Source organism: Rhamphochromis sp. 'chilingali', assembly GCF_963969265.1.
Source record: "Rhamphochromis sp. 'chilingali' genome assembly, chromosome: 3".
NCBI lineage: Eukaryota > Metazoa > Chordata > Actinopteri > Cichliformes > Cichlidae > Rhamphochromis > Rhamphochromis sp. 'chilingali'.
In genome coordinates, this window is record NC_137931.1 from 8378194 (window position 1) to 8394038 (window position 15845).

Sequence of the window (15845 nt, forward strand, 5' to 3'; positions counted from 1 at the left end):
CTGAGTTAGCTTCCTTTGCCAAGCTTGAATGATTCCTAGGTCAAGTTGCAACAAAGAAACAACACAAACATTCCTCTGAAAATGGTCAGGTATAAGGACTGGACTGTAAGTGAGTGGAAAAGCAGCCAGTGTCCAAAGAAAGCCTGGAGAACTATTGCACAAGACCATTTTTTTTTTAAATTACAAGAAAGTCTGGCTCCTTGGAAGCATAATATAAAGAAATAAAGGTTGGCTCATGACTTTTGCACAGCACTGTATATCCCGTGCTCTATCTTTATATTGATCTGAGATGTTTAATCAAATCAAATCAAATCACTTTTATTGTCACATCACATGTGCAGGTACATTGGTACAGCACATGTGAGTGAAATTCTTGTGTGCGAGCTTCACAAGCAACAGAGTTGTGCAAAATACAATAATGTAAACAAGCAAAATACAAGAATGGCTACATCTGAAACTAATAAATATATGTACAATATATAATAGTATATGCATTTCTGGATGTGTATACTAAATATTTTTCTACGTGTGTGTGTGTGTGTGTGTGTGTGTGTGTGTGTGTGTGTGTGTGTGTGTGTGTACACATATTTTACAAATTAAATAGAGTAAACAATAAATAAAATATATAAAATAAAATATACAGAGTTGAGACATGTGCAAAACAGTGGCATTACTGTACAGTGTGGAGTGCATAATGTTAAAGTTCCAGTAGTGAAGCTGAGGTGTCTATGACGTGTTCAGCAGTCTGATGGCCTGATGGAAAAAGCTGTCTCTCAGTCTGCTGGTACGGGACCGGATGCTGCAGAACCTCCTTCCTGATGGAAGTAGTCTGAACAGTTTATGGCTGGGGTGACTGGAGTCCTTGATGATCCTCCCCGCTTTCCTCATTCCTGTAGATGTCTTGGAGGGAGGGAAGCTCACCTCCAATTATCCGTTCAGAGCACCGCACTACTCGCTGGAGAGCTTTGCAGTTGTAGGCGGTGCTGTTGCCATACCAGGTGGTGATGCATCCAGTGAGGATGCTCTCAATGGCACAGCGATAGAAGGTCCTGAGGATGCGGGGGCTCATGCCGAATCTTTTCAGTCTCCTGAGAAAGAAGAGGCGCTGCTGCGCCTTCTTCACTGTTTTGTTTATGTGTACTGACCACGTAAGATCCTCAGCCAGATGTACACCAAGGAACCGGAAGCTGCTCACTCTCTCCACAGCAGCGCCGTTGATGGTGATGGGGGTGTGTACTTCTCTGCACCTCCGGAAGTCCACTATCAACTCCTTTGTCTTTGCGACGTTGAGGGTGAGATGGTTGTCTTGACACCAGTGGGTCAGGGCGCTGACCTCCTCACTGTAAGCCGTCTCATCACCATTGGTGATAAGACCCACCACTGTAGTGTCGTCCGCAAACTTCACAATGGTGTTGGAGTTGTTAGTGGCCGTGCAGTCGTAGGTGTAGAGTGAGTACAGGAGAGGGCTCAGTACACACCCCTGTGGAGCACCAGTGTTCAGTGTGATGGGGGATGAGGTGATGCTGCCCAGTCTGACCACTTGGCGTCTGTCAGACAGGAAGCTAAGGATCCAGCTGCAGAGGGAGCTGCTCAGTCCTAGATCCTGCAGTTTCCTGTCCAGCTTCGAGGGAACGATGGTATTGAATGCTGAGCTGTAATCTACAAACAGCATTCTCATATACGTGTCTCTCTTCTCCAGGTGTGACAGGGCAGTATGTAGTGTCAGGGCTATGGCATCATCAGTGGACCTGTTGTGGCGGTATGCGAACTGTAGAGGGTCCAGTGAGTCGGGTAGTGCAGAGCAGATGAAGTCCCTGACCAGCTTCTCGAAGCATTTGCTTACGATGGGGGTCAGGGCTACAGGTCGCCAGTCGTTCAGTGAGGAGATGGTGGAGGATTTGGGTACAGGGACGACGGTGGCCATTTTGAAGCAGGCTGGGACTACAGACAGAGAGAGGGAAAGGTTGAAGATGTGCGTGAACACTCCAGCCAGCTGAGCCGCGCATGACTTGAGGACGCGGCCGGGAATCCCGTCCGGACCAGTAGCTTTGCGTGCGTTCACCTTCCTGAAGCACTTCCGCACATCCTCCTCAGACACAGTGTGCGCACTGACGTCATCCGCGGTGCGCACACTGTCCGGTCTCATGGTGTTCGCTGTGTCGAATCTAGCGTAGAATACGTTTAGATCCTCACACAGAGAGGCCGTGGTGTGCGGTGTGCTGGTTTTCCCTCTAAAGTCTGTGATCGTGTTTAGTCCCTGCCACATACTCCGAGGGTTGTCAAACTGTTGCTCCACCCTGTCCCTGTACTCACGTTTGGCTGCTTTGATCGTCTTCCGGAGTTGGTAATGTGCGTGTTTGTAGTCCGATGTGTTCGCGGAGGCAAAGGCGGTGCTCCGTGCCGCCAGTGCCGCGCGAACATCTCCGTTAATCCAGGGTTTTTGATTTGGGAAGGATTTAACTGTTCTGGATGGATTAAACTGTTGCTACGTTCTACTACGTTCTACTAACTTGATGGTTTCCACTGTTTCACACGTTATCTTTTAATAGTCTCGGCGGCCGTGTATTGATGATGAGGATTGATTATTCATTTAAGAAGGGTGAGCACTTTGCTCTGGATTTCGATTGACCTTCACCGCTTGAAGATCAGTGCATAATCTTGAACAAAAGTACAGCATTGGTGTAATGTTCTGCCCTTGTTAGTCCATCAAACAAGGAAACTGTGACCTTTTCTCAGGCCTGTGATTAAGCAAAGATCAACCATGCAGCAATTTTGGCAACATCACAGACAATATGAGCCATCTGAGGCTGTAATCCACCCAGCTGACAGTATTTTACGTGCCAATTATAAACTGATTTAACTGCACGACATCAACCCACTGGTTAACTGGCCACTTCATTATGTACACTCGTTCAACTGCTCATTAAAGCAAATATCTAATTAGCCAAACATGAGCCACAAACTAAAAATATTTAGGCATGTAGACATGGTCACGAGGGTGTGCTGACTGGTGACTTTGAATGTGACATGTGTTAGTGGCAGACAGGCTGCTTGAGTAGAAACTGCTCATCTGCTAAGACATTCAAAACATTCATGTCTAGGTTTTAAAGGGAGAGTGCCAAAAAAGAAAATACCCACTGAGTGAAAATTTAGGAGCAAAATAAATTGCAGATGGGCGAGAGCAGAGACGCGTGGTCAGACTTGTTTTGAGGTAATAGATCAGTAAAAAAAGGTCAACTCTTTACCAGCAAGGTATGACAAAAGAGCATCTTAGTATATCAAACCTAGAAGCAAGATGGATCCATCCTGTCCTGTAGCAATTTAGGGTGCTGGCACAGAAAGCAGTATTTCCAGGCACCCTGTGGGCACCCTTGTACCAGCCGTGAGGCATTAATATGCCAAAGCTTCCTGTGTATCAGTGTTGACCATATCTATCCCCTTTTCAGAAGGATACCATCTCACAAAGCTCATATCGTACACCGATCAGCCATAACATTATGATCACTGGCAATAACACTGATTATCTCTTCATTGTGGCACCTGTTAGTGGGTGGAATAAATCAGGGAGCAAATGAACATTCTGTCCTCAAAGTTGATGTGATGAAGAAATGGGCAAGCGCATCTAAATACGGTCATTTCTAGCTCCAAAAACCCAATACGGTGGTGGCCAAATAGCTTTGAGTTTAAGGGGTTTCCTTAACCTATATGTGATGGTATATTACCTAAATCTATCTTTTATATACAGTCTATAAGTAGAATAGCGGATTTGCATGATGGCAGTGCTGCCCATAAATCTACAGCATTAGGACAGTTATTAAGCTAGAAAAGGGGTTTCTATTCAACAAAAGCAAGGTGTATGTGTATGTGTAGGTATATGTAATAAAGTGACCCTGCAGCTAAAGTAAACGGATCCCATCTTACTCCTGTAATGTTGTAAATGTAGCAGCAAATCTATCAAATTTCCAATCACAGGTGAAAAATAGGCCTAAAGCAGAAGCGATACCATCAGCTACACTTTAGCAATGGCACGAAATGTCTGCTTTGTTTTTTATGGCTGATCCAAAGTGAATCAATAAAAATGATTCTGGACGAGTTCCATATGTCAGTGCCGTCAAGCTAAAACAACACTTTTCACCATGGGTCCAGGTTCATCGTTTAAACATGCTGGAAATCCAGCTTCCCCCAGTGAACCTTTCTTTCTCTCCCTGTATAACTGCATTGCTGTCAATCATGGCTGAACATTTATGATTGACAGTATTAGACGCCTACTTATTATAGGCATATAATAAAAAGAAAATCTCATTTTCTGCAAGGTGAAACTTTAAAAGTGCGACAGTTCCTAAAGCTCCATTGTTTACCTCACATGACTTGTCAAAACTAAAGGAAGAAGAGTTGCGTCTAGGCTTCATTTTTGGATGGTCAACCAGCCTCGGCTGATGCTGATATCAGAGTAAACAGACTTCTGTTTTCATTAATGAGCCAAAAACATGGTGGTCACTCAAATGGAAAAGGAGGCTATTCAGTTAGAGTTTCCATCTGTTGTGCTGCTGCTGCTGCACTTTTGTTTAACTGATGGAGCAGTTCCTGAACTGCGCATATACAGTACATGCTGATAAAGAATGCATAGCTACCTGCATTATTAAACAGCCACATAAGGCATTCATGAATATCAAATGCTCAATATGAATATTTAGATGGTAGCTTGGTAGTGAACGGTTCCCTTCATTGTTTGGTGTGTTGATGGGTGGTCACAGAGTTGTGGCAAATTGAGTTTAAATAGGTGTTTACCAGTTCAGCCGAGGGGTCCTGTGCTACTTTTGAAGAGATCAGAAGTGACTCATGAATATATTAGTCACTTCTGACTAAGTGATAGCGGCAGATTATTTCTGTCGCTATAACCGGTTTAATAACGGTCATATGTGCATATTTTTCTTAGATTTGTATCTTTTTTTGCCCAATCTGGACACAATTTTTATTATATGCTATTTGGATTGGAAAGCTCAAATTTCATGAGATCTCACTGTTTTGGGGACGCCTCCGGCTCATGCTTGGTGGTGTGCAATAACCTAACTGTCTTCTGTTTTCCATTTTGCCTTTGCAGAGGTCTCAATATGGCCTGACTGAAAGTAGGCAATGTGAGATCACTAATTGGTTTCCGGACTCTACATTTTTATACCTTAACATTTTTGTTTTGGCTGCTGTACCACAGGGTAGAGTGGCTGCTTATCAACTAATGCTAGCAGGCTTGGTTAGCAAACTGCATCCATAAATTGCACTGGTGCCAAGTGCAAACACAGAAACCTGCTATTTAGTGCCAACTACCAAACTAAAACAAAAATGAAAAACTGGAGAGCAAAATATTCTGGAGAATAGAATATTTTAACAAAAGCTGTTTGAAAAAAGAATATTTCAAACAGCTGGCAGCACATCTGGTGGCTAGAATTGTTGCCTCACAGTAAGAAGGTTCTGGTTTGAATCCACCTCTGTGTGGAGTTTGCATGTTCTGCCTTCATGGGTTCTCCCTGGATACTCCCACAGTCCAAAAACATGCACGGAGTTAGGTTAGCTGGTGATTCTAAAGTGACCACAGATGTACATATGAGTGTGAATTATAGTCTCTCTGTGTTAGCCATGCGGCAGACTGGTGAACCCTGCCTCTTGACCTAGCCGGGATAGGCTCCATCCTATGGTGAATTGGATAAGCAGATGAAAATGAATGGATGTTCCAAAAAGGCACAAACACAGTTGAGAGGTCGAGCTCTATGATGGGAATTAACAGAACGGAGGCTGGAGATAGCAAGCAGAGTCTATTAAAGCAGCCACAGCCTTAAATATAAGCTTTAACAGTGTCCAGCCTGGTGAATTGTGAAAAACAACCACCCCCATACAACCAGCAAATTAGCTATAGAAACCAAAACTGTTATTCATACAAGACTGTACGCATGCTAATCTAAAGGCTATAGTTGGGTATTTTGACGTGAGAGTGTCTGGGAACTGACTCGCTTTTGAAACCAGCCTTGAGTGGCCACAGATGAACTGTCATTTTGGCCACTCTGGCTTCATTTAGCTGCCCTGGAAGTTGTTGCCTGGTCTAGTATGTGAGAGAGTGCAAAACCTCATGGTGTTCACCTGTCGAGTGGGGAGAGAAAAGGTAGGAGGGAGTGTTAAGAAAAATCCCTTACAATAAACTTGTCTCTGGAAATGGCTGCCCCTCCCTGTTCTGGTAGGTTCCTCCTGTTAAAGGAAGTCTTTCCTCCCTACTGTTGCCAAGGTGTCGTCTGATTGTTGCTGTCTTTTTCTCTATTATTATTGTAGGGTCTTTAACTTACAATATAAAGCCCCTTAAGGCGACTGTTGTTATTTGACAATATATACAAATAAAATGGAAGTGGATATACAGATAATAAGATAATAAATATCTGTATTTTACAGTTTACACCTTCATTTCCCAAAATATTCCCCATTCATAAAATTGAAGCTCTGAAGTTCTTACTTGACTTCGCTCTCCTGAATCCTCTCCTCATCCAGGTCTTCGATAAACTTCTCCCCCTTCATCCAATAGATGAGTGGACTGACGTCTCCGCTGTATCCAAAGAACGCTCTGCACGTCAAGTTAACCGGACTTCCTGTGGGAGACGAGAGAAGGAGTCACCTGATAAAAATGTTACAAATGTTAGCCCTGAGATACTGATGACTGTCGAAGGGTCTGCCCTAGACAGTGTCCTCTAAATAAGTAAATAAGTACATAAATAAATAAAAATAAGAGATCAGAGTGTTCCTTTCCAAATATGGTGGATAGAAATAGCCACAAGATATGATATCTGATGCCTGACTTACAGAACCTATTCTCTCCTTTTCACCCTCCGAAACACTCCACGACAGCCTTGCTATCCCATCAGTTCCTAAACTGTTCCTCACTCTCCTGAGGTGCCATCTTAAACCACACTCAACCGTTTTTAAATTCCCCGACACCCTCTTAAACTTATAAACGCGCTCTTGAACCCTCTTTCATGCCAACTTTGTAACACCACTGTACCTTCACAAAAGCTCTTTACCCTCCTCCAAAGCTCCCTTCTCTGTCAGATCCCACTTTTACATTTACATCGCTGTATTTTGCAGGAAGTATTTTGGAAATGTTTAAACACCACAGTGCGGTACGGCTGTTAAGGAGGAGGTGGCTTGTGCTGGTAATGAATGCAAAACTCACAATTCAAACCGCACAGCCTAAGCAGGAGTTCAAATTGCACATTATCGACTCAATTATACTTGTATTGCTGCGATAAGAGGATATGCCCTTATGGGTCTGTGGAAGCAGACTGTGCCTAAGTCAGCCTTCATTCATACTTCATACAACTAACATGCAGCTTTCGGTGTGAATCAGAAAATAAAAGGTGTTTATTCTCTCTGGCAAAAATCCGTGCTACAGCGCAGTGGCTTGATTGCACCCAAATTCCTTTTTAAGTGCTCAGCAGTGCACGGTAATGGTGGTTGTTTCATAACCATTATCACCATTTGGGTGCAAGCAACTTCCAAGAAGTGAAAACCTGTGAATTACTGCCAGACAACCTAACCTATCAAGACTGGAAGAGGTTGGCCCTGTTAGATACCATGGTCAAAAAAACAAAAACAAACTTGTGCTTTAAAAGATGCCAAAAATCAACTTTGAAAGAGCAAAAGCACCGACTGACAGAACGAATGTTTAAAGGGGCCTGCACATAAGTTTAGAGATAAAGCTTTACATACAAATTAATGCATGAAGTGGAAGTGGCCTTACTTTTATCACCTAGGAACAATAATCTCATTATGAGGGCTGTCAGTGAGCCCGCTGTCATTCCAAGGGCATCAGATGCTTAGCCAAAGCTGCTGGCATCTCAAAGAAGTGGTGATAACACTGAAACCTGCCTCACTTCCAGCTCCATATGAATGCTTGGATGAGACACCTTGTCATTACACTGAAACGCATTGGGTACTCTTAAGCATCTTCTTTCCAGTATGCAATCTTATCGATAAAAAGGGTATTTTTGACCACAGAGGACCACAAGCCATTTCACTCCTACTGCTGGTTGCAAGATAAATGGAGCAGGGTTGTGTCACGAAGGCCTGAGTTAACACTGACCACCATTGGTGGTGTTGATTAGCTGGGTGCTGCGGGGGTCATCTTAGGGGGTCATTGTATTGTTGGGGTTTCCTTCTTATTGTTGTAGGGTCTTTTTATTACAATATACTCTTCTTGTGATTTGGTGCTACATTAAAAAAACCCTCTTTCTTACAAGGGTATTCTAACATAACGGCTTAGAGCTTAAGGAGTTAAATATCTTAAAATGCTGACCAACTGGGAAATGAAATAAATCCATATCCATAAGAACCAAAGCTGTAGAAAGCACAAAAATTGAAGCACATGTAAAAGTTTAACAAGGCTGAAAACAGGAAGAGAAAAAGCTTCCAACACCTCAGGTAATTTTTCTGTACAAACAGGCAGCGTGATATACAGATCGACTTCCTGGGATGATCAGGGTCACGCACAGAAGACCCATATCAAGCCTCGTCTTTCACATCAGCAGGAGTTCCTCTCTCTGCATCGCTTCATTTTCTACATCCTCTGTGACTGGAAGCAGATAAACCACTTTAAAACCCGTTTTCTCTTCTCTGCTCGGGATTAGAGACCTCTCACTCTTCTTTCACGCTAATCATATGTATGCCGCAACCGACGGCATATCCGTGAATCAGTGCCCTGTGCTGCCGGGGGGGGAAGAACCACCTCATCAAAGTTGGAGAATGACTCTAATGCATAAAAAAGTGGCAGCTGATCAAGGAGGCTCCACCAGTTGTGTGTCCAGGAAGGCAAAAAGGTGATTCAGCATCTCTTCATTAGCTCTCCGTGCTCATTGGCCTGTGGCGAGGACTCAGAAGTCTGTGAGATGGGAGATAACTGTGGCGTATAATTGGGTACTTGCTAGTTCAAAGATAAAGGGATTTTATTTTACCAAGGCCTGCTCTAATTTGGCCCTCTAGTGCAGTCTAGTGCACTGAGATGATAGCTAAAGCGTTAACAGGGAAAATCTGGCTTGATGCAGAAAAGGCCCTGAATTTGAGGTGTGTGTGTGTGCGTGTGTGGAGGCTGGGAGGAGGCAGTTTTGCATTTTGTCTCACGGCTCAAAAAAAAGAAAAAAAAAAAGAAAGAAAAGTTGTCTACAGCTGAAAGATAAGGCTTGTGTGTGCGTGTGTGAGAGAGAGAGTGCGAAAATGAAAGAGACAGAGAAAATGAGTTTTGGGGATGGTGGGATCTGTCCTGGACCACACAGACACACACACGCACACACTTTCAGACACATTGCAACACTTCTCAATTCCACTAGGGGTCTCTGTGGTGTTACAAAGGAGGCGGGCTGGTGTGTGCAGTAGCAGCAAATAAAACAACAAAAACAAGAAAAAAAAGACCCTAAACACACCATTTTGACAGGTGCAGAGAACAGTAAAAGGAAACACGGTTCCTCTCTTTCTTTTTTTTGCCACCTTTGATGTCAAGAGGCTTCACCCATAGATTCGAACAGCATATTGTGTTGTAGCGTCGACAGCTAGACTGCTGTGCAGACACCAGTCACAGTGTCATTCTCTAAGACTCACTCCAAGGGAGCTCCTCGTGCATATGGCTGCGTGTTATTCCCTTAACGATGCCGTGCTAATTTGTGCCGGTGTAGTTGCGAGCAGCTAAAGGCTGCAGAGAAGGAAGTAATGTGCTCAGTCTGGGAAATGCACAAATGGCCATGCAGGGATTTAAGCTTACTGATTTTAACATTCAAATCCCAACCTCTGGTCTTGGTCAGGGGGGTAAAGTGAGTCTTAATGCGATTGTCTCTCCTCTCTTATCTCTCTGAGCCTCCAGAGCATCTCTCTCAGTCGCTGTGGCTGCAGGACGGAGACGTCAGCAAAGATTCCCGTGGCAAAGGAGACAGACTTGAAGCTGTGGAAGCGTGAGTCGCCAAAGAAGAATACAGGGAAAAGGAGCGGGGATGTATGCATTTCTACATCTCTGACATTAAAGAAAGTGGAAATATGAGGAAAAAAGACAGCTAGAAAAAGTTTGAAAGAGGAATCCCACACATGGGAGAACTGAAAGACTTCCTACACTGAGTGAATAGAGCATTGTACTGCCCTTGTGTGCTGACGATTACACATCACTACATCTGCATGCAGTGCGTGCACCATCCATGTCGACTTAATCTACCAGCGTTTCCCATTCAGATCCTAACAATCAAGCTCTTGAGTAGGGAAGCCTTTGTTTTCTTTATTCCTTCGCTTTTAACAGCCTTGAATAAATTGCAGCTAGCGGTAAAATACTTCAGAGGGAAGAGGCTAAGCTTTTCAGTACTCGTGATCTGAACAGCACTGAAGACGCGTACGGCATACAGAAGGTTTAATGTTTGTGGCGAGATGAAAAGCCATTTGGAAGCTTGCAATTTAAGACAACATTATACATAAACAGCAAATTTTCAAATTACTGCTAATACACACAGGTTTTAGATCTTGGCAAAATTGCTTTAATGCAATATTTATGTTAACAGAAATCAGCTGCAGTAGGAAAGACTGCTTCAAGATTTGAAGCTAATTCATGAATTCTGAGTGGCAACAATAACAACAACTTCTTGCAAAGTGTGCTCAGCAGGTTGATGGTCGTAAAGTGGGGCCTTCCTGTGCAGAGTTTACATGTGCCCTCTGTGCCTGAGTGGGCACTCCCACAGTCCAAAGACATGCATGTTAGGCAAACTGCTGACTCTAAACTGGCCATGGACGTGAGTTAGAAAAACGTGCTTGAAGTGAAAACACAAAAGTGCTGCTCGAATGTAAAATATGACTCAGAAGTTAAGCCTAAGACAGACTAGAAAAGCACTAAATGACTGGAAGCACATAACATCACCAACAACATCTTTGCAAAATGTCAGGGTGTTATTTTGACTTTAGTGGAAATTTCTTTTCTCCCCAGTTTCTCTGGTTGCTGACTTGTTCTCTCTGCTCTGATGAATTCACCTTCAATGCAACTCAACATAAAATAACTTGAAGATTGCCCCGCGGAGGAGAAGGATAGAAGGACAGTTATCTTGACTGAGAAAAAGGCCAGAAATTGAATAAGCTGATAATTGATGGTTTAATGGGGTTTTCCCAGATTCAGCAGGCCTATGTTCATGAGAATGATCTTTCACCGAACTTCCACATTCTAGCGTTCCCGGCATCATTTTTTTAAACACACTGGGTACCCGTTATGGTCCAGGCTAGTCTGACTTCAATAGAAGCACTATACCATGACACTGGGTAGGACTTGAGTATGTGGCTACCGAAAAAATGGTTTGTTGTGGAGGGGAAACCATGAAAGGGACATAGTGTGTTAAAATTAGGACGCCAAGTGGTCCTGGTCAAACATCCATTTGTGGCCAGTCGGGAGTAGAAGCTCTGAAAACTTTAAGCATTGCCTTCATCATCTGCTCGAGTGCTGTGTTCAGGCAGTAAAGGGTTACAGTAGTGACAGAGGCCTGTAATTGCGGCGGCTGGGTACCCACTCACATCAGCGTTGCCAGATGTGGCGGTTTAATTGTCTCTCTGTTCAGCATTCACTTTGCTTTGCTTATTACAGCCTAAGCCTCTCCAATCATGCATTTTAAGGCAGCCATTGACTGTGCTTTATTCAGTAGTCATTTAGTTATGTTCCCCCTCGCGTATGGTCAATCTCTTGTTATTCATACTTAGCACTGCACCTCATTATCACTAAGCAGGCAAACCGCCGCTGCCGTTTCCACTAATTAATGCAGGTGAAGCAGATATCAAGAGACATAATACAATGTTTGCGCTGTTTTCCTGAACTTTATAAGCATGTTAACATGTGGCAATCGTAATAGGAAATGCTCGGTGATGTGTTGTGAAATTACAATTTTCTTGGATCGGTGTTACTTTTGGCGGGGACGAGCCGTGTCTGGAAATTAAATAAGGTAATATGGCTGAATATTACCGGGGAGTGGGAAACAAACAGGCTGGGGGTTGGGTTAATAACAAGTCCAATTCAAGCCTTGTGGAACACAGCATGACATTTGCAAAGTTCAACACCCACTCTCTGCATTGATGTTCTCATAATACAACGTACTTTAGCACAAAAGCAGCACCTATTATTGCCGCCCAGTCCAGCAGAATCATTACCAACGTTAAACCCTGCGTTACTTATAATCTTGTGGAGAAGTCACAGTTGAATTCTCTTAATGAAAAGCTCATTAGACATTAATGAAACACTTAAATGGTACTTCACAAAACATTAGAGAAATGCCATATTGAATGGAGGAAGTGAGGTTTTACAACAATTAGAAAAGCATCAGATGTTGACAGCAGTTGCCATGTCAACTATGAAGCAGATGCTATTTTTGCTAATGGTTATGTGAGGCATTGTGAAGTGTTTTCTTTGAGGCGTAATGGTTTTTCTTTGCTTTGCATCAGTTAGTGCTGTTGTTTCTTTCCTAAACGCCACTTAGGTTTCTGAGTTGGGATGCACCCGCTTTGCTGCTGACTCAAATACATCTCTTTAATCCAAAAGAAAAAAACCAAAACAAAGCACAGAAACATTAGTTAAAACCCACGTCTTCTTGCCCATCATGATTTTTGGTTGTCAAAATAGATTTTCAAACTCAGTACCAACATTTGGGTAAATGCTCAATGTACAATATCATTTTCACAGGAAGAGATTTCTCAAAATTAAGATGACAAAATTACCGGTTGGTGCAAATGTATTCAGCTATACGTTTTGTTTATTTCCTTTGTTTCTGGTGACTTGGCGCCATATTTTCTCGGTGGTCCAAAAAACTTTTTGTGGACTTTTTTTCAGCTTCATTTTGGGATTTTAAGAGAAAAATAACACTTTTTAATACAAATACTTTTGTTTTCCTCCAGCATTACATTTATCATTTTGTAATTTGCCATAGCCAGTAGCTGCTACCTTGAAGACCAGATTACACTTGGACACAACATGAGACCCGAGCTGAGCAGTCATTTCTTATATGTTTCTTTGTTTGCCTTAAGTCCTTGGCAATTAATAGTTATATTAATAGTAATTGCTTCACAATAAAGTAAATTATTCACCAATGACTCTTCGCAGTTAGAAACTTAAGCCACCTGTGCCTGAGTGGACCCCAGTGGACTTGAAGACATGACAAATACACTCAACAAAAATATAAACGCAACACCTTTGTTACTGCTCCCATTCCCCATGGGATGGACGTAGAGACCTAAAATTCATCCCAGATACACAATATAACCATCCCTCCCAAACAGTGGTCACAAATCAGTCCAAATGTGTGGTAGTGGGCACATCTGCTATATTGAGATAATCCATCCCACCTCACAGGTGTGCCACATCAGGATGCTGATCTGACATCATGAGTAGTGCACAGGTGTACCTCAGACTGCCCACAACAAAAGGCCACCCTGGAATGTGCAGTTTTGTCTCACAGCAAAATGCCACAGATGCCACAAGCAATGAGGGAGCGTGCAATTGGCATGCTGACAGCAGGAATGTCAACCAGATCTGTCGCCCGTGCATTGAATGTTCATTTCTCAACCATAAGCCGTCTCCACAGGCGTTTCAGAGAATATGGCAGCACATCCAACCGGCCTCACAACCGCAGACCTCGTGTAACCACACCAGCCCAGGACCTCCACATCCAGCAGGTTCACCTCCAAGATCGTCTGAGACCAGCCACCCAGACAGCTGCTGGAACAATTGGTTTGCACAACCAAACAATTTCTGCACAAACTGTCAGAAACCGTCTCAGGGACGCTCAACTGCATGCCCGTCGTCCTCATCGGGGTCTTGACCTGACTCCAGCTCGTCGCCGTAACAGACTTGTGTGGGCAAATGCTCACATTCAATGGCGTCTGGCACGTTGGAGAGGTGTGCGCTTCACGGATGAATCATGGTTCACATTGTTCAGGGCAGATGGCAGCTGAGAATGTCCCAGTTCTTGCATGGCCAGCATACTCACCGGACATGTCACCCATTGAGCATGTTCGGGATGTGCTTGACCGGCGTATACGACAGCGTGTACCAGTTCCCACGAATATCCAACAACCTCGCACAGCCATTGAAGTGGAGTGGACCAACATTCCACAGGCCACAATTGACAATCTGATAGACTCCATGCGACGATGTGTTGCACTGCATGAGGCAAATGGTGGTCACACCAGATACTGACCGGTTCTGGGTCCCCAGACCTCCAATAGCGCAAAAAACTGCACATTCCAGGGTGGCCTTTTGTTGTGGGCAGTCTGAGGTACACCTGTGCACTACTCATGATGTCAGATCAGCATCCTGATGTGGCACACCTGTGAGGTGGGATGGATTATCTCAATATAGCAGATGTGCCCACTACCACACATTTGGACTGATTTGTGACCACTGTTTGGGAGGGATGGTTATATTGTGTATCTGGAATGAATTTTAGGTCTCTACGTCCATCCCATGGGGAATGGGAGCAGTAACAAAGGTGTTGCGTTTATATTTTTGTTGAGTGTATAATCCAGGCTTAGTAATAACTCAACAGACGCTAATGTTAACCTGTGTGCTAGCTATGTTAACATTTGTAACTGTTTGATAATACTTCAATAATGTCTGAACGGGAGCTTTCCTAACCCCGTACAATAAATACGAGTGTGTTGGCAACAGGGTTGTCCAAGTTTCTTTTAAGGCAGTTGTGGTATTGTTTTGGTGTTCAGCTGCTAGTGAGAGGAGGGGCTGTGTCAGGGGGGAAACAGCACCGTCGTATGAGTGCTGTTGCAAATGAGTAATAGAAATTTTTTGTGTCACTTTGTATCTGAGGATCATCTTTTACCGACAGCCCTACTCAGTGCATTTGTATGATAGCTATCTACTGAAATATCATAGCACTTTAGAATTGATGTTATTGAAACGTAACATAATTGGTTCTGGTGATAATTTGAAGTCCTGAGATTTAAAAACAAAAAACAAAAACGCTTATCTCATGGTGACACAGCAGCGACTGGATAACAACAGGACCTGGATGGTCACTGGGGTTTAGTACAGGGCTACGCAGACCAAAGAGGGACATCTAGAGGAACCCTCAGTGGCTTCATGTATTTATGGCTAAAGAGAGGAATAAAAAAAGTAGAAAGTGTGGTTGGGATGGAAGTGAAAGACACAGATACACAATGGAACATAGAGTGATAGCACTGAACTGAATGTTCCTCAAGACCTTGCTGGGTCACCTTTCAAGCATGCCCATACCCCAAGCATTCCCATTTCATCAGTGGAGCTCCCCGTGGTTCGATGCTCAGGCTGAATCCACTTTTACCAAAAGCAGTGCTTTCAATGATTTTCTTTTCTTTCCTTAACTATTGTCCCCGGCACCCAGTATGTTCTCTGCCTGCAGTCGGCATGGAGCCTTTCCTGACTGCAAACCAAATCTACTCCTGCTGAAGAGAGGGTCTCTGCTGAAAAAGTCTCAGCCAGCCTCCATCCAGCCTTGCTTATGTTCACTTGAATTTGCTTGTTAATAAATGTTATGACTCATGGCAGTTGCATGGCTGACTTTCAGGAGCTGCTGAATTTATCAAATACTATTTCTAGCCCCGGTCTGGCTCATTCCTGACAAATTACAGTGTAGCATGGTGTTACTCACACCTACACACTCTTAAACAAGCCAGTGACACTCCCAGTGAAAGGAGTCTCTCCATGTAAATAAACCTCCAAACTTCAGCTTGCATTCCTTGTGCTGCAGGCGTCTTTAGCACTGCCAATATCATGCTCCTGGGGTGCAATCGGAATAAACAGTATCACTCTAGAAATGTCCAGATGA

The 15845-nt window shown here is 43.6% G+C and overlaps 1 protein-coding gene across 2 annotated transcripts in view; it reads right to left on the reverse strand.

The window, feature by feature from the left end:
- Positions 1 to 15845, reverse strand: part of LOC308393891 (interleukin-1 receptor accessory protein-like 1-B) — a 352568-nt gene that overhangs the window by 39541 nt on the left and 297182 nt on the right. For both annotated transcript variants that reach the window (XM_080877919.1, XM_080877918.1), the window contains exon 7: positions 6494 to 6626. In XM_080877919.1, coding sequence (XP_080734045.1) covers positions 6494 to 6626 — 133 coding nt within the window. The remainder of the gene's footprint in view (positions 1 to 6493; positions 6627 to 15845) is intronic.